This window comes from Psammomys obesus, unplaced genomic scaffold, assembly GCF_907164565.1.
Source record: "Psammomys obesus unplaced genomic scaffold, mPsaObe1.curated_primary_1811, whole genome shotgun sequence".
NCBI lineage: Eukaryota > Metazoa > Chordata > Mammalia > Rodentia > Muridae > Psammomys > Psammomys obesus.
This window is the reverse complement of record NW_026591816.1, coordinates 464,031-491,590: the sequence shown is the minus strand read 5'-3', so window position 1 is coordinate 491,590 and position 27,560 is coordinate 464,031. Positions and strand designations below refer to the sequence as shown.

Sequence of the window (27,560 nt, the reverse complement as noted above, 5' to 3'; positions counted from 1 at the left end):
GGGACAATGTTCCCCGAGCGGTGGAGGCAGCGGCGGCTGCGGAGGCCGTGGCACCGGCACCAAGAGTGACAACGACTGTAGCGGCAGCGACGGCCGCACGAAGAAGAGGAGTTCCCAGCCGGCCACTACGCCTCCCCGGTGAGGCCCAACCTAGCCTGGGAAGCTCGCGGGCGGGGCGGAGCTGGAGCAGGGAGGGGGAGGCCTGGGCCCGGCCGGGCCGGGCGGGACCCCCTGGGGCGGGGGGCGGGGCGGGGCCTTCAGGGGCGGGGCCTGGTCGGGGGCGGGGCCGTACAGGTGGGGGGGGGGGCGGGGGGTCTTGTGGCAGGTGTCTCCCCCTACCTCCGCTCGTCCCGCGGGGTCTCCTGCCCCGAGGTGCACGGGCGAAGGGCGCATCCCGGGGACCCTCGCTCCCCTGCAGGGTGCGTCCGCGCAGCGCCGCCCCTGTCTCTGCGACCCCTGCGGGGGCTGGGGTAGGGAAAGACCATCTGGACCGCAGCCCCCTCCCCAAGCTGCCAAAGTGCTCCGAAGTTGCGGTCCTGCCCGATCCCCGCCGGCAGTGCCTACCCCAGTGGGCACCCGCAGGTGCTTTCTCCAGGCCTGGACAGGGACCCCTCCTGCCAAGGCTGTCAGCCCACCCGGTATAAGGGCCCCCACGGGAGCACCTAAGCCCCCGAGGGCAACGCCTGCTACCAGGCCTCGAGCCCCGGGCCCCGCCCCGGTTGCCTGGGCCGGGCCTCACCACCATCTCCCTGGGGAGAGCGCCTCATTCCTGCCCTTCACTTTCTGCTCTACCTTGAAGGTATTTATAGGTGGAGAGGACAGCCGCCCCTCCTCCCCCCAGGGTCCTTATTTCTGAAACAGGAGCCCCATCGGTCCCTTTCATCCTCCGGCCAGAACAACCAATATCGGTGGAGGAGGCAACCAATATTATTGGAAGGTGGCAGGGTGGAGGAGCCCAGGCTTGGTATGCATGAGAGATCATGCTGAGAAAAAGGGAAAGGGTTAATGGTGGGGTCACTTGAGGTTGTGGAGAGGTTAAGGGCTTAATTCTGAATAACCCTGCATTCCTGGGTAGGGAGAAGGGTGTTTGAAAAGTGTAAGGGTAATTGATATGTGGCAACAGAAGTGAGGAAAGTGGAAGGGCAGAGATGGGGGCACTTGAGCCAGTGCATTCATGGTCTGGGAGAGTGGAAGTGGCTAAGAGCCTGGAAACTGCAGGCACGGCCGTAGGTTAAGCAGCTGCGGGAAAGCCAGGAAGCGGCTGGAGAGGTTGAGGCTGAGAGTGAGCAGTGGAGGACTGGCTGACGGAAGACGGAGGTGACTGAGTGTGCATGTGTGAGGTAAATGGAGGCTATGAAGAAGCTGGGGAAAGAGGTTTAATGTCCTGAGGCATGCTCACAGTAGAGGTGCATGGGTGTGAACCACCCTCACTTCAACTGAAAGATAAGCTGAGGCAATAGGCCTCACAGGTGAGGACTGGGGTTTTTGGGGGGGAGACAAACAGAATTCCTTTCTTACTCTCCTAAGGTCTGTCCTGTCTTTGTCCCCAGGCCCACAATGTCCTGCTGAATCTGCCAAGTACTGAGTGAGAATTGACGCCGGGCACCCATGGAGGGGTTACTGGCAGGTGGCCTGGCTGCCCCAGACCGTCCTCGAGGCCCCGAGAGACTGCCTGGCCCAGCTCCAAGAGAGGACATCGAGGGTGGGGCTGAGGCTGCTGAGGGGGAAGGTGACATTTTTCGATCTACTCATTACCTGCCTAACACCAAGGAAGGCCCCCGAGACGTTCTGGATGGCAGAAGTGGCATTTCTGGTAAGAGGGCTCTGTGGCCCTAAAGACGCATTGCCTCTTAGTCCCCCAGGTTCAGAGAGAGCAAGGCCACCCAACCCAGCAGGGCCTGGGTCGGGATTCGAATTCTGCTTGATGTCCAGAACCGCCTTTAGTTTTTCAGTTTGCTTAGTTTTTCAGTTTGCCCTTATGAAAACAGATGCATTGGGACCCCATGACGGGATGACAGGTACCCAGAAGACGGTAAGGAGCTAGGAGTCATACTTGTAGTGGCCTGGTTCCTCCCTCTGAACTGGACACTGGCTCTATCCAAACACCCACTCAGCACCCTGAGCTCTTCGCCCAAAGCCCACTTGTCCATCAGGTGCACCCAGTTCCCACCTGTGTATCTCAGCTTCCAGTCTTTATCTCCAGCCATGGGCCAAAACAGCTTGTGCCCTCTAGTGGTAAGGTAAAGACTGGGGAATCAGAGATTTGGGTCACCCCTTTCTGCCTTGGTTTACCCCATACAAGGCCAGCTCACGCTGTCCACACCTCACAATTTGTTATTCATTTATTAAACTGCTGTGTGCCAGATTCTGTTCTGAGCACTGGGGAAAATAATCATAAACAAAGAGGCAAGAGTGCCTTCCCCCAGGGGTTGGCATTCCAGAAAGGAAGTTGGACGACAAACAACTGAACAAATGTCATAAGGGCAGGTGATGATGGAAGCTACACAGATATTAAGCAGAGTGCCAGGATCATGCCTGGGGAACCTGGGAAGAGCCTCCTGAGAAAGTGGGATTTGAGGCAGAGCATGGGATGAAGAGTGGGAAGTGCCCAGCAGGTGGTGGGAACAGCAGGTCCAAAGGCCCTATAGAGGGGAGGAGCCTGGCATGTTTAAGGACCTAACGGATCTGGTGTGGCTGGAGAATAGTAAACTGATACATCAGACTTCTCCTTTCATTTCCTTGGTTGGTCCCCAAAAGCTTTGGCTTCCAATAACTTCCAGGTGCCTCTTTGTTGATTCCTACATGCTAAATTCTTTGTATGGTCAATTCATTTCATTCTTAGAACCTTTGTAGGGAAGGCCTTTGTTATTTATAATCTCATGTTAGGAATGGGAAATCCAAGAACCTGAGGGGTGAAGTAAGTGTCCCAAAGTCACAGAGCCTTAATGTGGCTTCACAACCCTCTTCCTTTTTTAATTTAAGTTTCATAGAACTGGGGAATGCACACAGGCGCTTGCACATAATCTGTTCCAACAAGTTCCATCACAGCTGTCTCCTTTAGTGTTTAAATAACTTCCCTTTCGTTCACTCATTGTCTCTTTCTCTTTGTGTTTTGCTTTGTACATTCTATATGTTAGGCAAGCGCTATACCTCTAAGCTACATTTCCAGGCCTCATCTTATTTTTTTTAAAGATTGTATTATTTTTAAAATGGTGTGAATGCTTGCATGTGGATATGTGCACGTGACTGCTGGTGCCTGCAGAGACCAGAGGCATTAGATTCCTGGAGCTGGAGTTACAGACAGTTCTGAGTTGCCTAGCCTCCTCTTAAGTTTTTTTGTTTGTTTGTTTGTTTGTTTTGTGTGTGTGTGTGTGTGTGTGTGTGTGTGTGTGTGTGTTTGGGGGGGGTTGGGGGGTTTGTTTGTTTGTTTTGTGTGGGGTGTTTTGTGTAAATGTATGTGTACCTCCTGCATGAAGTTCCTGTAGAGGCCAGAAGAGGGTATCAGAGACTGGAGTTACAAACAGTTGTAAATTGCCATGTGGGTGCTGGGAATTGAACCCTGGGTCCTCTAGAAGAGCAACCAGGCTACTCTTAACCAGTGAGACATCTCTCCAGTCCTTGTTTTTTGTTTTGTTTTGTTTTGTTTTGGTTTGGTTTGGTTTGGTTTGGTTTGGGTTTTTTTTTTGGAGATAGGCTTTCCCTTTGTAGCCCTGGCTGTCCTGGAACTCACTCTTTAGACCTGGCTGGCTTTGAACTCAGAGATCCACCTGCTTCCTGAGTTCTGGGATTAAATGTCACCATGCCTGGCTTCTTTTTTAGTATTTGAGTAATTTTCCTTCTTTTTTCTATTTCCTCTTGTTTTCTTTCTTGCTTTGTTTTCTTTTGCTGCTTGCATTGCTGAGCTTGGAAGCCAGGGCCTCAAAAACTTAGGCACACACTCTTTCACTCAGCCATATTACCATCAGTTGCCTTTACTCACAAACCCTTCGTAAACTTTTGGAGCTCCTTGATCTGCCTCTGCCTAGCAGCACTTCTCATGATGCTAAGGTATTTAGGAACCCACCTTTATAGAGTGAAGATGATGGCAGCACATGTCAGCCCTGCTGTCAAGGACCCCTTTATCTGGGGCAGAGGAGATAGACATAAACCAAGAAGTACAGTGAGGAGGAAGCAACCTAATGAAGAGGCAGAAGGTATCTAGACAGAGTCCTAACTTGTAAAGATTTGGGGGGACTGCTGGCACCTGCCGGCATGAGGCATCGGGGACATGGTGAGTAGCTAATCCTCAGGTCTGAAAGGTTATCCCTTAGCAGTCCCTCCCCAGGACCCACTGAGTAGCAGGTCACATAGCTTGCCAGGGTGGGGCCAGGGTCTTCACTCTGTAGGCATTTCTTCTCCATGTCACAGACACCTCAGGACTGGCGAGATGGGGAAGGTAGGTAGGTGCGTGTCTTCACCACTGGAGAGCAACCAGGGATTCATGTGTGCACCTGTTTCACATCCTAGGTAGGAGGAGGAAGAGGCCACCAAGGGGTACCAAACCCACCCTTAATGGGTTCCCAGAGCAAATGCAAGCACAGGTAGGGATGGCTGCACTGAAGCAGGATCTTAGCATGGAGGTTAGAGAAGGCCTGGGTGTCTCTCCCACTGCCCTCAGCCTGATTGACCCACCTGCAGAGACTAGACACTTGCCCTGAGAATCTTGTGACGTCTATAAATAGGAACAATCTCTGAGGCTGCTATTCCATCCTGAAGCCTGGGAAGTCCCACATCCTTATGCAGCCCTGAGAGCCTCTCAAGGACTCCCAGGAATGGCACCCCCAAACTTCTCTGCCTGGACAAGAAAATACCCACTATCTTGCTCTGTCTTCTATTATGGAACCCTGCCTCAAGCTCCATTGCAGTCCTGTAAACCTCCGAGGTGGGCTTTGCAGGTCAGCAAAGTCTAAATGGGACTTACATGTTTCACTCAGATCAATGAAGAGTCTGGTGCATGTCTGCCATTGTTTGTGGGACAGGGGACCTGGGAACAAAGAATGTATCATTTCTGGATTCATGGAGAGGATGAATCAAAGCATGGAGAAAGCAAGCCTGAGGCTACAAGTCTAGCCTCCAACTTCCACCCCAGGACGGCATCAAGCCAGCCTTGACATCACAAAACACCCACCTCCTCCTTCCCCTCATCACTGTTTCTCTGGATGGAACTCTTCCTATGATATCAGTGGCCCCCATCAGTGGCCCCTTGAAGCTGGGTTCAGGTCTGTTTGCATTGTACTAAGGAGAAAACTGAGGCTTGGAGCTTGGAAGGCAACTTCTGGTCACACTGCTGGGCCTTTCACTTGGAGCTGTTTGACAACACAGTATAGATTCCTGGCTGTTCTGCCAAGCTGCAGGCTGCCTGGCTTGGAGTTTAAGTGGCTCCTGGACACCCTTTCCTCTCCTTTGTAAGCTGTCTCAGGGACCCCACATGGCAGGAGCCAGTGAGGGGTTCTGGTACTACCACTGACTCAGAGTTGTATCCCAGGTGCCACAGGGACTTCTGGATCCCCTCAGTGTGGAGGCCTCTGGGCAAAGCCTCCCCATCAAGCTGTCTCAGCTATAGGCCCTCCAAACTTGCTGCCACTAAAAATAGGAGCTTCATTGGAGCTGCTCTGACAAAGAGGCCAGTGTGCCCCCTTGGTTCACAGAATTCTTAGACAACAGCCATCAAATCTGGGACACTCAGAATTTCAGAAACAGGACACCTGGGACCCTCAGACCCACATCTCTAGGCTCTGCTGGGACTGGTTATCCACTAATCGGTCACTTTCTCCTGATTAGCTCTCATCTGTGACTTGTATCTAGGAGAGACCCTGTTTCTTGTGGTTGTTTTCCTCCCTCACTAACTTCTCCAGCACCCCATCATAACTTCATTCCTTAAACCCAAGAATATTCCTGCTCCCATGGGTCTGCTCCATGGTTCTCAAATGGGAACAGTCAGGTCCCGCAGGGCACACTGTGAAAATGTGTGCAGACACTTTTAGTTGACATAACTGATTGCAGGATAGGTAGGTATTAGTGTCCTGTGGGCAAGTAGAAGCCAAGGACATTGTTGAGTATCCTACAATATGCAGGACTTCCTCAGCGCAGAGAAGGAGCCTCTGCAAGTGTCAAAACTAAAACCCCTCTGCTTTAGGATATGCAAGTTTCTGGACCCATGCCCCACATTTTAGAGGCCATGCCATGCAAAAGCCCTTCTTGTCAGGCTCAGCAGACAGACCTTCCTGAACACCCCCCACATTTTCATTTTTTGATCCCCAGTGGCAGGCTTTCAATTTCCAGGGAAAATTGGATGGTGGGGGATTGGAAGAATCTGTGCCAGTCCTTGCCCTTTCTGGACCATCCTCAAATTGAGGTTGATCCAGCAATTGCATCTGTCAGGCCCTGGCCAGGGCACAAGTTCCCCCAGAGTGTTAACCTTGGCCCAGACAATCGGCTTACTCCCTGCTTGGCGTGCGCGCCTCATCAGGCAAGCGTGGCAGCTAGAGAGGCGCAGGCCAGATTCCTGTGCTGGCTCCAGGCATTGGCTCTACAGGTGGATAATGGAGAGTTGGCTCTATCTGTGTTGTTGTAGGGTGGTGGGTATTCCCAAGAAGAGATCCCATTTTAGGATTTATGCCTGAAAAGGGGTCCAAAAGGCAGACATGGGCTCTGTGTGGCCAGGCTCCCCACTCATTATCTGGCATGTGTTTGTTGAGTATTTGCATGCCAGGTGCTGGAATGCTGCCAGGAATGAGGCTTCAAATGTCTCAGTTCTCAGGGGGGCTTATGTGCTTACAAAAGACGCAGACATGCAGCTATCCAAAGAGGAAACCTGGCAGTACCTGGGAGAGCTAAGAAATGAATGAAGCAGGTGCCAGGCATGGTGGCACAGGCCTATTCTCATAGCACTCAGATGGCAGAGACAGGGGGAGGATAGATGTAAGGGCTAGCTTGGGCTACATAAGAGTTCTAGACTAACTGGAGCTTCATAGGAGGATTTGTCTCAAAAAAGCAAAACGGAGCCAAGTGGTGCTTTGTGCCAATCATCCAGAAAGCCAGAAAGCAGAGGCAGGGGGATTGTGAGTTTTCAGGTCAGCTGGTCTCAAGAAAGACCAAAAGCAAAACAAAGACAAGGCATGGAGGTGCACACCTGTAGTCCCAGCACTTGGGAGGTAGCAGTAGATGGATTGGGAGTTCTAGGTCATCCTCTACATATTGAATTTGAGGCCAGCCTGAGCTACATGAGACCCTGTGACCACAAAACAAACAAACAAGCAAACAAACAGAAATCCAACAAGTAGTACTTAAATGAATAAATTGGGTTAAAAGAAAGAGAATAGCATCTCATTTGAGTAAATAGTCAAAGAAGCCCAAGTACAAAAGTCCCGAGGCTATTGGGCATAGTGGTGCACACCTTAATTCTAGCACTCAGGAAGCAGAGGCAAAAGGATCTCAATGAGTTTGAGGCCAGCCTGGTCTATGTAGCAAGTTCCAGGACAACCAGGGCAACATAAACAGGGGCAGTCTTACACACAATGGAGGAGGGGGTAGCTGAGGCCAGAGAGAGGAATCAAAGCTTCACTGAGGTAGGGGTTAGGGGAGAATGAAATAAGGGCAAAGCAGCAAGGTCCAGTAAAGGGAAGGGAAGTTAGAATAAGCAATAAAGACCCACGCTTCACATTGTTGTGGCATGTGAGATTCTAGCTTTTTCCTACAGTTAGAATGAGAGGTATATGAGTGTTCCCAGGGTATGATTTTAAACAAACAAAAAACCCAAAGCCTATCGTAGTTGTTAGATATGGGGAAGACTGGAAGGCAGCAAGTCCCAAGAGTCCTCCAGGAGACCTAAGGGGACTCCTTCAGAGAACCTCTTTTTAGGGTACAGGAATGCAGAGGTCAAAAGCCTCTGGTGGATAGGGTCGGGGCCTACAGGGCCCTTCTGAGGTACCCCACAAGGCTCTCGGATCTGAGGTATGGAGGGCCCTGGCCAGGAGAACCCCGGCCCCTCAGGGTCTCCCCTCTCTGTTGCAGACGGGCATCCCCATCCTGGCCTCAGCGAAGCCCTCCCCCGTGCCACCTCCACCACCCATCGGATCAGCAGCTGGTGAGTGCCACGCTGGCCCTGACCTCAGGTAGGGCAGGGGGACAAGCAGGAGTGTCTAAGCTCCATTAAGCCCTCTGGGGAAATGAGTATGGGACAGGAGGGAATGAAGAGGCCAGGCAGGAGGAGGTGACACACCATCCCAGGATGTGTGCTGGGACAAGGCGGAGGTCTAATAGCAACACAGAAGATCAACTCTCATTACCTCTGCCAGGAGCCAGGCCAGAGAGGGACAAGGCTGCAGGTTGGACCCTTGGAATCCAGTCTGTCTGTTAAATGATGCTTAGATTGATGCCTCTCTGAGCCTCAGTTTCCTCATCTGCAAAATGGAAAGTTAACTTGCCACACGCTATGGTCCACAAATTTGCCTTAGGAACTCAAGGACCAATGGGAAAGAACAGGAACCAACCTCAATCTTAATAGCCACTACTCTGATCCTTTTGTTTGTCTGTGGTGCTAGTGACAAAGCACAGATGAGAAAGGGCTCACAGGCTCAGTGTGGGTACTCTGTCATCTCTCCATGAGGTATTTCCCCAGACCTGCTACTCTTTCTTTAAAAAATTCAAGAGTTTGGGGGGTCCAATATATAATTATGATAGAATAACAACAGGTCTAGAAATGAATAATAACTGTTATGTTCTGGCTGGCTGTTCAGTGCCTCAGCCCTGAAAGGAACTTTTAATATCGCGTGGCACCAATAGGGCTTAGAGAGAGGGCACTGTGATCTCCACTCTGCTTGTGTGTGCTGCTTATTTCCTCACCTGTCCCGTGGATGTGATCAATCTACCCCCAACCCCTTGTCAAGGGAGGCTCTCAAAATGAAGGAAGCTTGTGTTGCCAGCACTCATGAGGCAGATACAAGAGAACCCAGGATCCTCTTCTGCTACACAGTGAATTCATAGACAGAATGGAATATATCTGTGTATATATTCATACATATATACACATATATCATATATATATACGTGTATATATGTATGTATGTGGGTATATACATATGTATATGTTGGACACAATGGCATATACCTATCATTCCAGAACCTGGGAGTTTAAAACAGGACAGTCCTGAGTCAACACCAACCTGGGGTACATAATGGAACCCTGTATCAAATAAGTAAATAAGCAAGCCCATGCTGCTAATACAGACTTATGATCTGCAGCTACTCCAGAGCTTGAGTGAGGAGGATCTTGAATTCAAAACAAAACCTGCCTGGACTACAGAGTGCAAAGCTAACTTAACGAGATGTTCTCTCAAAAATGTTACAGAGGGAGAGGGCCTAGGGATATAGTTCTATGGTAGAGTGCTTGCCTAATGTGAACCAGGGCCTAGGTTTAATTCCTAGCACTGGCAGAAAATGAAGAGAGAACAGATCAGGAATACTTACATTAAAAAGTCCCGAAACCTGGTATGGTAGCTACAACTTTAATCTCAGCACTTGGAAGGAAGAGGCAGGTGGATCTCTGTGTGTTCAAGGCCAGCCTGGGCTACAGAGTGAGATGCAGGGCAGCCAGGAGACCCTGCTTCAAAAATGAAAACAAAAGAACCCCAGAGCCTGAGGCAAAGGCAGACAGATCTCTGAGTTTGAGTCCTGTCTGGTCTTCATAAAGAGTTCCAGGCTAGCCAGGGCTACGTAGTGAAACCTTGTGTTCCTATTGAAAAGAGTCCCATCAGTCCCAAGGCTTAACAGGCATCAGGTGAGGTAAAGTGTTCCCTGATTCCTAAACACTTGAATTATGTCCGTCTTTACCCTCTATCTTGTTGTAGGGTGATAGTCCCCACTTGAAAGGTTGGCAAGCTTTTAAATATGCACTTGTTTTGTGTAATAGTTTTTATTGATGACAACTGTCAAAAAGCTCCTTAGACAATAGATGAGGAAAACAAGATCCCTGACTTTTGGAACTCATCTCCGTTTTTAGGATTGGAAAACTGAGGCCCAGAGACCCTTCCTCATCTGCTCTGCCCTCCCAGCCCTACCCATCTCCCACCCAGGAAGGTCAGGGTCACTGGACCATTAGTCGCTCCTGACTCTGCCCCTCCAAGAGGGGAAGAGGTTCATCCTTTGAGCTGTCCTGCCACAAAGTTGACCTTCACCAAATTTGGGGGAGAGATGTGACTAAATCGCCACAGTTTGGGGAGGACCAAGACAGAAGCAGCCTGGAGCCCAGGTCAGAGCCTTGGATCCTCCCTGGGGAAAGGTGAGAGTTGGCTGTACCACCAGATCTGGGGATGCTCTTTAAGGCTCTATCCCCCAACCTGTGGTCTCTGCACATTTCCCCAGTGACACAGCAGGGCCGCACTGTATGGACCAGTGCACCCTAAGAGTTGGGCCTGGCTTTGATGCAATACCTCTAGGAAGGACTTCTTCACCTTCACCCTAATACTCCCAACCTCTCCACAGTCAACATTATGCTGGATCTCAAGGAACTAACCGCTCCAGCCAGCCTGGGAGGACTCCCTATCCATACTAACCTAGGGAGGGAAACGGAGGGTCACCGCTAACTTATCCCCATTGGCACTTCCTTGCAGCTACTGGGATGGAGACAGCCTGGACTTTCAGCTGGGCTCCCCACCACCCCATCTTCTGGGCCCCTTCCCTGAATCCCTTGATGTGCAGGGGTCTTGGGAACACCCCATGGTCCAGGAGGCCAGGGAGGGCACCCCGTCTGAGCAGAGGTTCGAGGACTCAGTTATTGTGAGACCCATGAAACCCCTTGCCAAGCTCAAGGGCTCTAGAAAATTCTTGCACCACCAGGGTGAACTGAAGTTCTTAAAAAAATATTCTCCAAGCCACCACAAGTTTGATTGGCTCCGAGATGCAGATAAAGAGGGACCCCTGAAGGATGCAGGGTTGCACCTGGACCTCCCTACCCAGCCACCGACTGTCACTTCCTTCAGGAGGGTAATTGTGCCAGTAGATGGCACTCCCAAGACATTGGACATGGAGGTTCTAGGTACCAGGGAGGACCCAGAGGACTTTGGGGGGCTAGCCCAGCCTTCTGAGTGGGGCCTCCACACAGCAGCCTCAGAAGTGGCCACACAAACCTGGACAGTGAACTCTGAAGCATCTGTGGAGCGACTGCAGCCACTACTGCCCCCAGTCCAGACAGAGCCACACCTGTGTGAACTGTTGCAGGAAGTGGCTGACGGGGTGGACAGTCATGAAGAAGAGGAAGATGAAGAGCCAGCTGTGTTCCCGTGCATTGAGTGCAGCATCTACTTCAAGCACAAGGAGCACCTCCTAGAACATATGAGCCAGCATCGCCGAGCGCCAGGCCAGGAGCCCCCAGCCGACCTGGCTCCATTGGCCTGTAGCGAATGTGGCTGGGCCTTCACAGAGCCTAGTGCCCTGGAGCAGCACTGGCAGCTGCACCAGGCTTCCCGGGAGAAGATTATTGAAGAGATCCAAAAGCTGAAGCGATTTCCAGGTGACGAGGGCCGTGAGGCGCGGCTGCAGTGCTCCAAGTGCATCTTTGGCACTAATTCCTCCAGAGTCTTCGTCCAGCATGCCAAGCTGCATGTGCGGAGGTCGCTGCCCAGTCGGCAGGCCAAGGAACCTTTCGGGGGTGGCAGCCCAGTCATACATGTTAGCAGCCTCGTCTATCCCTCTGATGGAGACTCCTCAGACCTCAATACTTGCATCCACTGTGGCTTCACAGCACCTAGCAAGAGTCTGCTCAGGGAGCACATGAGGCTAGTCCATGCCCGTACCCACTGGGAGGAGGATCGGGAGGCCTTTGAGGACCTCACTAACCAGCCAGGCACTAGCCAGGAGGCGTATACCCACTTATCTGACACAGCTACCATGGACTATTTTGGCAAATCTGAGCCTCTCCTAGCCTCTATGTGGCAGGAAAACCCCGCTGGATACGACCCTGGCCTAGCCTTTGGCCCAGACTATCAGCAGCCAGGCAGAGATTTCCCACTGTTAAATTCAGGCCAGCAGCCTTTTGGAAAGCTGGCCTTTCCTTCCTCTGTGGCTTCTGCTTCGTATTCCGTACAGTTCAATAGAAACAAAAGCGCTGTCCACCTGCAAAGAATGGGAGACAGTAGTCATCCTTGGAATGAAGAGGAAGAAGATGAAGATATAGTACTGACTTCTGAAATGGATTTTCCTCCTGAAAATGGAGCCTTTCCACCCCCAACCATCCCTAGCCTCATCCCTCAATCAGCTCTAGAGTTGAAGCAGACTTTCCAAGACGCCCTACAGGCAGTTGAAGCCTCTGAGACTCAGCAGCAACAGCTCCAAAGAATGGTGCCCATTGTTCTTCTGTCCAAGCTCAGGCCACAAGTCATGGCTGTAGCCAGCCGGGCATCACCAAAGCGGCCACCTGAGGAGCTGGAGCTGAACAGCACCCACCCCCTGGACTTCCTGTTCCTAGATACACCTTTGGGTGGCTCACTGGGTCTGGACACACTTCTAGAAGGGGATCCTGCCATGGCTCTAAAGCATGAGGAACGGAAATGCCCCTACTGTCCTGATCGTTTCCACAATGGCATCGGGCTAGCCAACCATGTCAGGGGCCACCTGAACCGCGTGGGTGTCAGCTACAATGTCCGGCATTTCATTTCTGCAGAGGAGGTGAAGGCCATTGAACGCAGGTTTTCCTTCCAGAAGAAAAAGAAAAAAGGTAGGGCACCAGCCTTGCTCTGGGAATCCATCTCCCTCTCCAGGCCTGGGACCACAGAGCTGTACAGCAGGGTTCTAAACCTATCCACCCTCGCTCATCCTGCAGGCTGAAATTTGGGGCCTCCCACCTTGAGAGGCCCAGGAGCCATGGGTTAGGTCACCACTAGATGGTGGATGTGCAGGGATGCCCCAGTGCCCTGGTCACAGTGGCAGCTGGAGGAAGGAATTTGGGCACGGCTATCAGCCACAGCTATCAGTTCCATTTTATTCTTTAGTGCAGTATTCTTTAATGTGTATTGAGCCGGGTCATCTGTGTTCTGGGCTCAGAGAGGCCCCGTAGTTATCTAGACAACAGTTCTGTTCTCTTAGAACTCATGGCTCAAACCAAGTAACAGGAACTCTTGGTGGTCTTCAAACCCCGAGGCCACCTGTGCAGTGTGAAGAGCTTCAGGCAAAGAGGTTCTGATTCCAGAGCTCTCCCTCTAATGCGAGTACCCTGGGTAGTTCTGACCCTGGGTAATTCTGATGCTAGGCCAGAGCCTCTACTCTTCCCAGGGATTCGGTGGGATGAATGGGCGAGCTGGAGGGTAGCCACTCCACTTTCACAGTCCACTTGGGGAGTGTGCTATATGGTGTTCGAGTGAATGAGTGCGCGCGCACACACACAGAAATGCCAGAGTGTGGGGCAAGTGGGAGATAGCCAAGAAACTAGGCAGTTATGATAGCAAGTGAGCAGGGCTTTGATTCTGAGAGAGGAGACTGTATCTCTACCTTGAAGGCTCAGAGAAGGCTCCCAGATATAAGTATCCCAACCTCTTTTTGTTCATTTCTTCATATAACCTACATTCAATTTATAGGATTAGAAAAATAGCAAGCAAAAATAGACATGGAAAGGCTATCTACTTAATATTCTCATATTGCAAATCCAGAGAAGCCTTTTCTAGAAGACATTCCTAACACTCCCTGACATACAAATGTCTGGTTTGGGGAGGGTGCACAAGCTGAGAGTTTCTGATCAGGCAGAAACTACAACAGAAGAAAGGCAAACACTCCAGGGTTCTCTGTAAAACAAGAGAAGCCTGGGACAGAGGTAGTGTTGGGGGGAGAGGGCTCCCCTCACCACTGCCGCCGCCCAGGAAGTTCATGTCTTCTTTCTGCAGTGGCGAACTTCGACCCAGGCACCTTTAGTCTGATGCGATGTGACTTCTGTGGGGCTGGTTTTGATACTCGGGCTGGCCTCTCCAGCCATGCCCGGGCTCACCTGCGTGACTTTGGCATCACCAACTGGGAGCTTACCATCTCACCCATCAACATCCTGCAGGAGCTGCTGGCTACTTCAGCAGCTGAGTTGCCCCCAAGTCCCGTGGGCCATGAGCCTGGTGGGCCACCAGGAAGCTTCCTGACTTCACGACGGCCACGCTTCCCTCTCACCGTGCCCTTCCCACCTACCTGGGCTGAGGACCCTGGGCCAGTCTACGGAGATGGTAAGGGGAGGAAACAGGTCAGGCTGGAGCCCCTACCCTTCCCAAGGGGTTCAGAGGGGTGGATGGGTAGATTGGAGGGTGACTACTCTGCTTTCCTGGCAACATTTCATCATCTGCCTGTAATCCCAGCACTGGAGGCTTTGGCAAGAGGATCAGGGCCAGCCTGGGCAGAATAACAAATTCCAGGCCTGAGCTAAGCTACACAGTCAGACCCTATTTTTTTTTAAAGTGTATTAACAAATTTTCTCCCCACTATATTCCCACATAACAGTAATTTGTGTTATTCAAGGGCTGGTTCATGGCCCTTTTTGAATCTAATTTCTCAGTGAGATCTTTCTAGAATCAGTGACGCTTTACAAGCACAGAGCAATTGAACTCCTTACAACAGCCCTATTCATGTGGATGTTTTCATCATATCCATGTTACAGAGAGGAAGCTGAGGCACAAAGAACTTAATTTCCCTGCCAAGAATTACAGAGCCAAAGAGAGAGAAGCTTTGCAGTCCAGGTAGTTGGGCAGCAAATGCTTTGTTCTGGAAAAATCCTCTATGTTGAACACTAAATCCAATAGAACTTTGTGAGATGTTAGAAATAGTCTTTAACAATCTGTGCTGGCCTCGAGGGCCACCACTGGGTACTTGTGACCATTGAGCATGATATGGCTAGTACTGAGTCACTGGTGACCTTACTGTTGTGGATGGCACAGATCTAGAACCTAGGCTCTGGGGGCAAGACTCAGTGGTAGAGTATGTGCTTAGCATGGGCAAGTCCCTTGGTTTGGCCCCAGCACTCACCACAAAATAGAGTAGAGCCCAGACTCTGAATTCAACCAGTTCTATCCAGCAACTCTGACAAACCTCTCCCATACTCAAGCAATTGCATTTATTAAGGTTTTAACCTCTATTATCTCAGATATGCCAAAAAAAAAAAAAAAAAAAAAGCTCATAGGGCAAAGGATTGTTTTATTTTGCTTCGATGTGCAGGGCATCAAACCCTGGACCTTATGCATCTTAGACAAATGTTCTTGCCATGAGCTATGCTCCTTACCTTAGGATTGTTGGGTACTCATCTTACAGACAAAGAAACTCTGGGTTATTTGCTTTGTCCCAGCCACACATAGGCAAAGCCAAACTTCTGAGCATCTTGTTTGGTCATGTCTTGAAATCTAGAATCAATATTTGTTATTAGATTGCTCAATAGAATTAGAGGAAAAGTGAAGGACCTGGTTTTTCAAAAAGCCAACTTTCTGGAACTTTTAAAAGGCAGAAAACTCAGCTGATCATGGAGGCACACATCTTTACTTCCAGTGCTTGGTAGACGAAGGCAGGTGGATCTCTGTGAGTTCAAGGCCAGTGTGGTCTGTGTAGTGAGTTCTAGGACTGACAGGCCTACATGAAGAGATCCTGTCTCAAGAAACAAAAGGGGGGCAGAGAAATCAGCCATGAGACATTATTGAATGAAACTCAAACTCCTTAGCTCTAAGGAATGAAACACATCTAAACTAAGAGAATAGATGCAGGGTCATAGGGACTGAGCTTTCTTCTATGGCTCCTCTTGCCTAGATGTGCATTTTAAACTTGGCTGGACCCATCCCATCTGTAAGCCAGGTTTAGGCACTTGAGAGTTTTCCAAGGACAGAGTGGGGATGTCAAACATCCTTCTCTTTCTTAAATAAAAAAGAGTCTGAGGTACAGACAGCTTGGTGGCTAACTGAAGCCACACCTCAGAGAGACACAGAGGAATGGGATATGGGGCTTCTTGCCTTTGGTGAATGATTGCTCACTAGGGATTCAGCTTTCCAACCTAATTTAGTTCATAATGTCTCAGAGATGGCTGGAAGGTAGAGCTAGCTCTAAAAATGTCTAGGTCTGTACCTAACAGCTGGATTCAGTCATGGCCAATCTATTTCTATCAAAAAGTCATGTGTCACTCCTCAGAGGAAGCTGGCACAAACCCTAAGGTGTGAGGAAGTAGAGTCAGCTTTGCCTTGGCTTTGTCTAGAGGGAGGAAAGAGACATTTATGACCTTTTCAGGGAACAAATGGAGATGAGGGATGTTATGGAGTAGCTGAACCTATCCTAACCACTTTGCAAAGTGATGGTGTCCCAAATCAAGGCCAGGTTGGGGCAGTGGCCCTCAATGGCAGTTCTGTTAGAAGGTTCTTCCCTTTTTGCTAAGTGAGCCACAAGAGGTGGGTACCAAATTGGGAGCGGGGCAGCGATCAAATTCTGGCCCCACCCATCTGTCAAGGAACACCTAGACCTGTAGTTTAGAGTGGAGGAGGGAGGAGTGTCTGGTAGTAGAATCATAGCTGGGGAGGGACTGAGTTTCTTGAGTTGCCGGGCAGCACTATCCACGAACAGCTAGACAGATACCAGCCTAATGTGGGGAAGGATCATCGTTGGAGGATCTATTGGTTTTTAGGATTGTTCTAGGTTTGCCTTGAGTGAGGATATTCATGATCAGGTCGAGGTTTGTCTACCTGGCCAGAGAGACTTATAGAAAAAAAAAAAAAAAAAGAATGGAACAGTGTCTCAAGGAAGGTCCTACACTGCTGTCAGGGTTCTAATTCTGAATGCTATTATTAAGGTGAATGTGTGTGGCTGGAGGGTTCCCTTTCTAGCTGTAGAGACGTGCGGACCCTGGACTGGAGCGGCTGCCGGAGGCAGCGGCAGCTTGGATTGCCTTCGCGATTCCAGCCCTAGCGCTCCCGGCAGCTACCTAAAGCTAGCAAGCGTGTTCCTATGCGCCCAGAGCATTTCGCTCGAGGCGCTCGGCGCTCTTCAGGTTGCCCTGGGTGCGCCCGGAGGGGCGGAGCAGAGCACGCTCGGAGGTCGCGGCGCACGGCGCTCCGCTGCTTTCGCCTGAGGCGGCCGCCCCGCGTGCGCCGGAGCCAAGATGGCCGCCTCCACCGCCCAGTGCCGAGTGACAAAAGCGGAGAGCAAGGCGGCGGCGGGGCCGCGCGCGGGGGGCGCCCGGGAGCGCGCGCCCACGGGGGCGCCCTCACCAGGGCCCCCTAGTCCAGGCCCGGTGGTTCTCCCGGCGCCACCGCCTCCCGCACCCCCGCCGCCGCCGTCGCGGGACGGGCCCAAGGCCGAGCCGGAGCCGGGGCCCGGACCGGCGGCCGCGCCCGCCCCCGCCCCCGCGCCCGCGCCGGGTAAGAGTTAGCGGAGGGGAGGGTCCCGGGAGGGAAAAGTCGGCGTCCCTCCCGCGTGTGCAGCCGCCACCCTCAACACCCAGCGTCCGGTCTCTATGGCACCCCCACCTCAGGCGCTCGGGCCCTGGGCTTCCCTCAGCCTCCTGGAGGGTCTCAGGCTTTGGAAGCACTCTGCCGCCGCTCCTCGGGACTCTCGCTGGCTCTGACAGAAGTCCCCCGCCTCTTTTGGAGTCCCAGAAGCTCCCAGTTGTCACGGGTTCGATCCCCTCGGTGTTGGAAAGCCACTTTTGGCCCTGCCCCATCTGACAGACGCGCCCACTTCCACCTGGAGACTTTGACAAAGTACTCTGTGTCATGATCTCGGTAGCCTCCTGGCCTGTCTTCTTGCCTCTGTGGGACTCGGACTGAGCAGGGAGCGCTCTTCCCAGCGCCCTGCCTGCCCTATTGCTTTGTACTGGTCGTCTCCGAAGCCCATATGACACACTTTCATCCTCCGGGCTCTTGTTCAGAACCTCATCGCCTCCCAGTATCCCCATCCCTACTTTTAATGAAAACTTAGACTAAGAAAACTACCCTTGATTTCCTTCTCCCTACATACCTCTTACCGGAGGGGGCTTCCTCTCTGGCTGGAGCTTAAGAAACTTCGTGTAAACTTCTGAGTTGATCCAGGTTCCAGATTCTTCTTATCTTGTCCCATTTAAAGTTCATCTGGCGGTGAATAGTTTACTGCTGGGCTTACTGTTGTCTTTGAAGCTCCAGCTTCCTTGTCTGGTAGAGATTTTCCTTCCCTGTCCTCTGCTTCTTGCTTTTTCTGCCTTGCCTCTCTGGCCTCCAGACTCTGGTCTCTATCCCTTTTAACTGTTTTCACCTTCACCCCCTTATAAGTTCTACCCAGAGAGGCATTTTTCTCTTAAGATGCCATGCGATGGGATGTCTCAGTTCAAACTTGCAATGTGTTTTCAGACCAGTGAACCTTCTGGACTGAAACTACTGTTTATCTTTTCTGTCAGTGGACAATCTCGGTATCTCTGCATTTTGCTGCCATGAGGGTTTATGGGTGCAGCCTCAGCTCTCATGGAATGAGTGGCTTCCAGAAGTGAGAGCAGATGCCAAGCAAGGATGTGGAAGAAGTACTGTTCTTTCCGTCTCCTTCTTGAGGTTGACAGTCTGACTCTTGATTGGGCTGAGCCTGTCTCCTCCACCCCACAGGCCTGTGTTCTGAGGAAAACACAATGGTGGCCATGGACTTGGGGTCTCCCTTACTCCCAAAGAAGAGCCTGCCTGTCTCTGGGACCCTGGAGCAGGTGGCCAGTCGGCTGAGCAGCAAGGTGGCCGCAGAGGTTCCTCATGGCAGCAAACAGGAGCTGCCAGACCTCAAGGGTGAGTGGCCCAAGTGATAACACAGGTGTGCTGCCAGGATAGTCATGCTCACAGAAGCACTCTCTGGCCTGGTGGATTAACATGGTGCCTGGGGTGGCACTCATTTTTCTTTTAACACTATAAGGAACCAAGGAGATGGCTACGCAGGTGTCTTATACATTGAGCTTCTATAGCTTTGGCCGTATGTGTGGCCCTCAGCTACTAATTTACATGAGGAAGGGACATTCAGTGAAGCATTGGCAAGGGGGGCAAAAGATAACAAATGGAGGTCACTTGCCAACTTTGTTAATCTGAGCTTTCGTGTGTTACATATTTGGTTTCTCTGTAGACTGTAGGGTTGTTGAGAGTAATGCTAGTTTCTGGGTCTATTAAGAGAAGCAAAAACCAACCTGGCCTTTGAATCACTGAAGTCGGGCAGGGAAGCCAAGAAGCAGATGGGGACTGGGCCTGGGGCTGTGGCTAGGACCTCTGACTTAGCATTTGAAGTCTGTATTGAGTTTCAGAGACTAGTTTAGATATTAACTCCATATATGATCTATGTATATTACACACACAAATTTGTGTAAGCATGTTGCCAGGGCACCCTGGTATGTTGCAGGTCTGAAAGCCATCCCCACTGGCTGGACCACAGAGAGTGTAGCCTCCTGTTGTGCACTTTTAGGCACACTATTCGCTTCTCTGAGCCTCAGTTTCCTTACTTCCAAACCAGAAATACTAACACCCACCGAATTAGAATCATTGTCAGGATCAAGGGATTTGGCTGAGGCAGAACACTTATTTTAACCTGGGAAATGGGAGGAGAATGGGTTAGCTGTATCTGCAAGGCCTTATAGCCTTCCATCCTGGCCTCCATCTCGCCCTCTAGCCCAGAGCCTGACCACCTGTGAGGTCTGCGGTGCCTGCTTTGAGACACGAAAGGGCCTGTCCAGCCACGCACGTTCACACCTGCGCCAGCTGGGAGTTGCAGAGTCAGAAAGCAGTGGTGCTCCCATCGACCTCCTCTACGAGCTGGTGAAGCAGAAGGGCCTGCCTGATGCTCCCCTTGGGCTGGCCCCTAGCCTGACCAAGAAGTCCAACTCACCCAAGGAGTTGGTTGCTGGAGCTGCCAGGCCTGGCCTGCTCACCCTGGCCAAACCTCTGGATGCCCCTCCTGTCAACAAAGCCATCAAGTCACCTCCTGGCTTCTCAACCAAGGGCCTGGCCCACCCATCCAGCTCTCCACTCCTCAAGAAGGCCCCACTGACTCTGGCAGGATCTCCTACACCCAAGAATCCTGAGGACAAGAGCCCCCAGCTGTCCCTGAGTCCCCGGCCGACTTCCCCAAAGGCACAATGGCCCCAGTCTGAGGACGAGGGGCCTCTGAATCTCAGTGAGTGTGGGTACTGGGAGCTGAGGGCGGTGCTGGGGTGTTAGGTGGTCCTCAGATGAGGAGGACCCCGGGTAGGAATTGAGGCCTACAGCTCCCAGATCCTGGGTCATCCAGGTCAGTTCTGGTTGAGACACTCACTATGTCTCCTATTGGGCTGTCCTATGATGGTCATTTTTTTTTCTCCTCCGCATTCTGCTGATCTTCCCCCCTGGAGGCCTGCTACAAGTCAGCCTGCCAGGGACCTACATGCCACTTGAGAAGAGCACTTGTCCTTCTCTGGATAGATGGTGGGGGAGCTGTCTTATGAAAGTAACCAGGGTACCTGTGGACCTGGCTTTCCCAGTGGGAGTTTGTGTTATCTTGGGTCATACTGGTAGATGGGTCAGTCTAGCAGATAGAAAGGAAGTCCTTACAGTGGCCCCTTTTTTCATGTCTCCTGGCCATTTTTGGTAGGGCATCTCTCTGTGTCCAAAGGTAGAGACCCTCACTATGGCTGCCTTGCATTTGACAAGTAGAATTTGGGAAGAAACCCTTCAAGTTCAGTAGTCAGATGTCTAGGGGTGTCCATCATGACTTCCCATATGTTGGCAGGTATTAGAGCCTGGTGATGCCTGTGTTTCCTGGCAGCCACTTGCATTGAATCTGCTGTGGTTTTAGGGAAAAGGGGTGCCTGGTAGTCTGGTGGTACCCCCTGCTCTTGACCTTCCATCTTCCCTTGTATTTCCCCTAGCAGAAGTTCCAAGGGAGAGGGCCTGGGAGTGTCCTCAGGATTTGCCACAGAATTACATCCTTAAGCTCCCTACCTTCGCATGACGCCGATGGGCTAGGCAGAGAAGAGGCTGCCTTGCTACCTGAAACCTCTAAAAAACCAAACCAAAACCTGTCTAAAGCATGAAACTTGAATTCCTAACCATCCAGGCAGCTGAAAATCACAGTAGACCCTCCTGCCTTCATCCCCTAGGGCCGACCAAGGTGGCGGCCGTGAACCCCCCCTGTGTTTTGTCTCCGCAGCTTTAGATAGTGACGGGGGCAGAGAGCTGGACTGCCAGCTGTGTGGTGCCTGGTTTGAGACCCGCAAGGGCCTGTCCAGCCACGCCCGTGCCCACCTGCGCCACCTGGGCGTCAGCGACCCGGATGCCAAGGGATCCCCCATAGACGTGCTCCACGGGCTCATCAGGAGGGACGGCATCCAGATCCGCCTCCCACCGGGGCGGGGAGCCCTGGCCCAGCTGGGGCAGCCTCCTTCTACCTCCACGGCCCTCTCCTTGCTCCCTCCCCCACCGCCGGCCAAGAAGGCCAAGCTGAAGGCCTCGGGTATGGCCAGCCCCTGGGGGAAGCAGGACCTCTCGGCCGCCGGCATTTTCTGGGCCTCTGATGTGGAGCCATCTCCTCTCAACCTCTGTAGGTTCTCGCTTCAGCTGCCCTTCCTCCCTGTGGGCCCTGGAGCCCCTCCCTGGGGGGTCATGGCCCCCTCCCTACTCCCTTCCTGTTGTAGTAGGGAGTAGACAGGGGCCCTTGGCAGTGGGCTGGCCCGACCCAGAAATTTTGTTGGCAATGGGCTGCTGGTACCTCTCTCTTGGCCTTGACCTCTATAACCATGACCCGGCCTGAAAATGAAGGCCAAGGGTAAGGTCCTACCTTTAGGTGTGGAAGGTACCCTGGGTCTAGACAGTATGTGGCACCTAAGCTGGCTGCGTCCTGTTCTCCTGCCCTGTCCTTATTGGGACCCACAAAGCTGTGGAGTATCGATACTGCCGTCTGCAGGACAGAGGTCATCCTATTAGCTCTCTGGAACATCCCTCTTCCCCTACCTTGCCTCTTCCCAGTGTCTGACCCCACCCCTCAGCTCCCTCACTTGTAACTACCATCCACTACCACCCTAGCTTATGGACACATTGCTGCCCATGCCTAGCTGGCCAGGATACTCCTACAGGTGACTATCCTGATGATGTCCATAATTCTAATTGTCCCTTTTTTTTTCTTTTTGTAGCTTCAGGCCCTGAGCCAACAAGAGATATCCGCTGTGAGTTCTGTGGCGAGTTCTTCGAGAACCGAAAGGGCCTGTCTAGCCACGCACGCTCCCACCTGCGCCAGATGGGTGTGACTGAGTGGTATGTGAATGGCTCACCCATCGACACACTGCGAGAGATCCTAAAGAGACGGACCCAATCCAGGCCAGGTGGACACCTCCACCCACCAGGGCCTAGCCCAAAAGCCCTGGCCAAAGTGGTAGGCAGTGGAGGTCCTGGCAGTTCACTGGAAGCCTGTAGTCCTTCAGATCTTCACATCTCACCCTTGGCCAAGAAGTTGCCGCCACCACCAGGCAGTCCTCTGGGCCACTCACCAACTGCTTCTCCTCCTCCCACGGCCCGGAAAATGTTCTCAGGCCTTGCTACACCCTCCCTGCCCAAGAAACTGAAGCCTGAACAAATGAGAGTGGAGATCAAGCGGGAGATGCTGCCAGGGGCCCTTCATGGGGAGCCACACCCATCTGAAGGTCCCTGGGGCATGCCTCGAGAAGATATGGCGCCCTTGAACCTGTGTAAGTGTGAGCCTGTGTCAGGGCAGGTAGAACAATTGGCTGGAGCTCCTCTCTGTACCCCTTTAGGAGTATCCATAGATCTCAGGTCTGAAATGGAATATAAACAAGTCCAGAGAACACAGAATTGGCTGTTTAGACTCCTGTACCCAAGCTGCTGCTTTCATTTCTGTTATTCATGCAGAAAGAGGCAGACTTATATAATTATATCTAATGCCCTCTTTAGCTAGTTGGTGATGGCTGCCAATCAGATTCCTAGGAAGAACAGCTACAAGGATCTACTAGTGATGTCTGCCAGTGGCAGGAATAGAGGTTCAGTGTTTAAACTGTGTCTAACATACCTGGTAATTGAGTGCTTGACATTTGGAGTCAAGTTTGAGTCAAGATCTCTATTCTCTATAATGTAGTAAGCAAGGGAGTTGGGCAAGTTTCCTCTTTTGGAAGATGGAGATCAGTATAATCCCATGTCTTGTGTCTATACAGTTTTCTGGAGGATTAAGTATGATGAAGCACTTAGCATGATACCTGGTTGCAAAAAGTTCCTTGTGTATTGAAGTTGCTATCATGTCAATGTTAACTTGCTTCCCTGACACTCTGTCATGCTGTGTTCATTCTTGGATTATTTGCTGTATTCCAAGCAGGCAAGCATTGCTGAGGCTGCCAGCTCCCTGCCATGTCCTCTGAACCTTTCTGATTTTAGACCCTCCCAGCAACATTGGGAGATGTGGGTTTTCATCCCCATCTTGCAGAAAAGGAAAATTGAGGCCCAGAGAGAGGAAGTAGCATGCCCAGCCTCACCTAGGGAAACTTTGTGAAGCCAGCTAGAGTTTGAGGTGACGAGACAAACAGAAGGACTGGATTATGAGGTAGCTTTAAAGGCCCAGAAGAAGTAGCAGTTTACTGGAGTCTGGAGGGAGGGGCCGCGTGCATAGGGGCATCCAGAAGTCTGGCACTATCTTGGGTCTTGAGCTGGGAGGCTTCCTGCCCATAGCCACTGCCTCCTTCTCTTCCCCCAACCCTGGACCCTCTACAGCATCCCGGGCAGAGCCAGTGCGTGACATCCGCTGTGAGTTCTGTGGCGAGTTCTTCGAGAACCGAAAGGGCCTGTCCAGCCATGCACGCTCCCACCTGCGCCAGATGGGTGTGACTGAGTGGTCTGTCAATGGCTCACCCATCGACACATTGCGGGAGATCCTGAAGAAGAAGTCCAAGCTGTGCCTCATCAAGAAAGAGCCTCCAGCTGGAGACCTAGCTCCTGCCCTCACTGAAGATGGCTCCCCCACAGCAGCTCCTGGGGCTATTCATTCCCCACTGCCTCTGTCACCCCTGGCTAGCCGGCCAGGAAAACCAGGAGCTGGGCCAACCCAGGTTCCCCGGGAGCTCAGCCTGTCGCCCATCACAGGAGCTAAGCCCTCAGCTACCAGCTACCTGGGACCAGTGGCAACCAAGCGGCCCCTCCAGGAGGACCGCTTCCTCCCAGCAGAGGTCAAGGCCAAGACCTACATCCAGACTGAACTGCCCTTCAAGGCAAAGACTCTCCATGAGAAGACCTCCCACTCCTGTAAGCAGTGGGTGGTAGGGTCTTGGGATGGCTTTTTTCAGGGCAAATAGGGCCCCTGAGGCAGGGTCCCCGTGGGAGGTGGGATTAGCTCCTGGCCTTGCTTAGGCCACTTGGGTATGCCTGCACTCTTAGAACAGCAACCTCCTCTGTCTATAGCCACCGAGGCCTGCTGTGAGCTCTGTGGCCTTTACTTTGAAAACCGCAAAGCCCTAGCCAGCCATGCGAGGGCGCACCTACGGCAGTTCGGTGTGACGGAGTGGTGTGTCAACGGCTCTCCCATCGAGACGCTGAGTGAGTGGATTAAACACCGGCCCCAGAAAGTGGGCGCCTACCGAAGCTACATCCAGGGTGGCCGCCCCTTTACCAAGAAGTTCCGCAGCGCTGGCCATGGCCGTGACAGTGACAAGCGGCCACCCTTGGGGCTGGCACCTGGGGCCCTGTCCCTAGTTGGCCGAAGTGCTGGGGGGGAACCAGGGCTTGAAGCTGGCAGGGCAGCTGACAGTGGTGAACGGCCTCTGGCAACCAGCCCACCTGGGACCGTGAAGTCAGAAGAACACCAGCGACAGAATATCAACAGTGAGTACTGTGGGAGGAGGGTTGGGAGGGCAGTACACACCTAGCTTACACAGCCATATTTCAGTTGCTTAATTCCCTTTCTTCATGGAATCCGCGTTCCACTCTACCCATGCACAGGGTGTCCAGTCTAACAACCTCTGCCCCCTGTGCTCACTGAAAACGGGTGTGTCTGCAGGGCCCTAGCCCTCTTGTTCATCACCTATATCCCTTTCTCTGCATTAGAATTTGAACGCCGACAAGCCCGCCCCTCAGATGCGTCAGCAGCTCGGGGTGGTGAGGAAGCCAATGACCTGCAACAGAAGCTGGAAGAGGTTCGGCAACCCCCACCCCGGGTCCGGCCAGTCCCCTCCCTGGTGCCTCGCCCTCCCCAAACGTCACTGGTCAAGTTTGTGGGCAACATCTACACCCTCAAGTGCAGGTATGCCAACATCTAGCAGGACCTGGGCTATTAGAAGCCTGAAAATGAGCCAGTCTCTGTGCAGATTGGGAGGTGGGGTTCCATGGGCTGTTCTGAGGTATATCAAGGCCTGGGTTCTCACTGACAGTGGAACCTGAGTATCAAACTGATGCTCTGAGTTTTGTAGCCAGTCAGACCTGGGTTCAATCCTAACTATGACACTTCACAGCTTAGTGACCTCAGGCAAGAGCTCACCTGCTCCTTGCCTCCATTTTTCCACCTTTAAAAAAAGTTCACCATGGTGTGGTGGTGTGCACCTTTAATCCTAGCACTCAGGAAGCAGAGACAGGTATAGCTCTGTGAGTTCAAGGTCAGCCTGTACCAGCTAGGGCTACAATGTGAGACCCTGTCTTTTAAGAAAACATTTCATACAGACCTAATTGATACAGCTGTTGTGAGGACTGAATTTAATAGCAAAGCCCTGAGAATCTTGCTGACATCTAATAAGGCCTCAAATTGAATTTTCCTACTAAGGAAAAAAAAAAAAGTCTATTAATTCTTATGAAAATGAACACACACACCCCATATCAGATACCACAAAATAGGGACATTAAAGACCTGAAGTAACTAAACCCAGGCTCTATAGTACTGGCCAAGTCAAAAGTAGCATCCAAGCTGAGTGTGATGGTACAAGCCTGCTGTCCTAGCACAAGAAGATTGCCGCCAGTCTAAGTCCAGTTGAATTACATAATTAATAGACCAGCATGAACTGCAAAGTAGTTAGAGACCATGTCTCCCAAAATCCCAGGGGGAAAAAGGAAGTAGAACTTAAACCCAGTTCTCTGGAGTAACAAAGCTCAAGTTTTAGGTCTGTGTTCGTTGGAGCCTAGCTTAAGGCTACCATGAGAGGAAGGATGGTCTTTATGATTAGACAGCCTCTGCTTCTCTATAGCCACCATATCTCAGAGCACAAATGTTAGGTGGTGAAGACACTTGGGGAATTTTCTGCTTCTCTAGCACTAAAGACTTCATGGCCAAGAGACCCTGCCATGAGTCCATAGTAGTGGAGGTGGCTCTCCATTGGAGAGCTTCTTCCCTTGGGTTCTTGTCTTGACATATCTATGCTGAGTAGCAATAGATATGCCTAAGCACTTGGACTAGATTATACTTCTGCTTTTGCTCGGAGCATTGGCTACTTCTTTCTCTGTTTTCTTGTGCAGGTTCTGTGAAGTGGAATTCCACGGCCCACTCTCCATCCAGGAAGAGTGGGTGCGGCATTTACAGCGGCACATTCTGGAGATGAACTTCTCCAAAGCAGACCCTCTGCCTGAGGAGCCCCGGGCCCCGCAGGCACAGACAGCAGCTGTAGAGGCTCCCTAACATACAAGCATTCCAGATCCTTTTTTGTGCCGCCTGTCCCCTCCCATTTTTCCTCTGTATCCTCTCCCCCCCCACCCCGCTTTCCCTCTTTCTTTTCCGTTTCCAAAGGAGCAAGCCAAAACCTCAAACCGGCGCCCCTTGGGGGCCGGGCACACTACAACCTGGGCGCCGGAAGCCAGCTAACCACCCTTTCCCCAGCCTGAAGACTCTGGGGCCACAAGGGTACCCTCCTTGAAGCCCTGGCTACTGGGGCAGTAGCTAGGCTCTTGGTGGTGGCCAATCTGGTTGTAGGGAAGAACAATGCTTCCCTGTGTCTATCAACCAGACAGGGCTATGTCTGCCATCCGTGGCCATTTGCAAAGACCCCAAAGACCCCTGTTCCTTTTGCCCCCATGAATATCTATTCTCACTCACACACAGGCAAACATACACATGCACCTCGTGAGACCTGGGATCTGCCCTAGCCCCCTCAGTTCCCGAGTCAAACGACTATATCACGCCACGGTGCTTGCTCAGGGGAATCCATGCTCCCTCTGCTAACCCACTAGGGTTTGGGAGCCCCCCACTGAGCCCACAATGCCACGGAAATTTTTGTTGGCTGCCCCCCCCAAAAGGGGCCTTCCTAGCTTGGAAGAGCTCAAAGCTGACAGCTGTCTCCTGCCATGTCAGAGCCTCAGGGGCTCCAGGGCCGGGAGGGTAGAGTGAGGGGTGGGATTCTACCCATCCCTGCCACCCTCCCCCTTTTCACTGTTGCTTTCTATGTATAGCTCCCTAGATCTTTCACTTTTTTAAAAAATGCGTTTTGTGTAGAAAATAAGGAACGTGGATCTTTTTATTTTGCAATCCTGGTCCAGCTAAGATACCGGGAGCTAATTGACCTTTTAACCTTTTTCAGTGGCCACCTTTTGGTTATCAATGTACCTAGAAATATGTAAATTAGATTAAATTTCTCTTCTGGAAACACCCCA

General features: G+C 51.9%; 1 protein-coding gene across 12 annotated transcripts; it reads left to right on the top strand.

Annotated features, from left to right (window-relative positions):
• The first annotated feature begins 38 nt into the window (after window positions 1-38).
• On the top strand, window positions 39-27,560 carry Wiz (WIZ zinc finger). 12 transcript variants are annotated; one of them, XM_055612022.1, is made up of 13 exons: window positions 39-138; window positions 1,551-1,813; window positions 8,053-8,125; window positions 10,650-12,751; window positions 13,911-14,234; window positions 18,600-18,770; window positions 19,636-20,139; window positions 21,151-21,540; window positions 22,130-22,681; window positions 23,712-24,239; window positions 24,396-24,815; window positions 25,038-25,233; window positions 26,433-27,560. In XM_055612022.1, the coding sequence occupies exons 2-13, from the start codon at window positions 1,609-1,611 to the stop codon at window positions 26,590-26,592; spliced, it is 5,625 nt and encodes a 1,874-aa protein (XP_055467997.1). In that variant the 5' UTR covers window positions 39-138; window positions 1,551-1,608; the 3' UTR covers window positions 26,593-27,560. The 12 variants fall into 12 exon arrangements, with proteins under 12 accessions (XP_055467997.1, XP_055467990.1, XP_055467991.1 ...); XM_055612010.1 differs by lacking the exon at window positions 39-138 and having other exon boundaries at window positions 1,719-1,813; window positions 8,053-8,153; XM_055612015.1 differs by lacking the exons at window positions 8,053-8,125; window positions 10,650-12,751.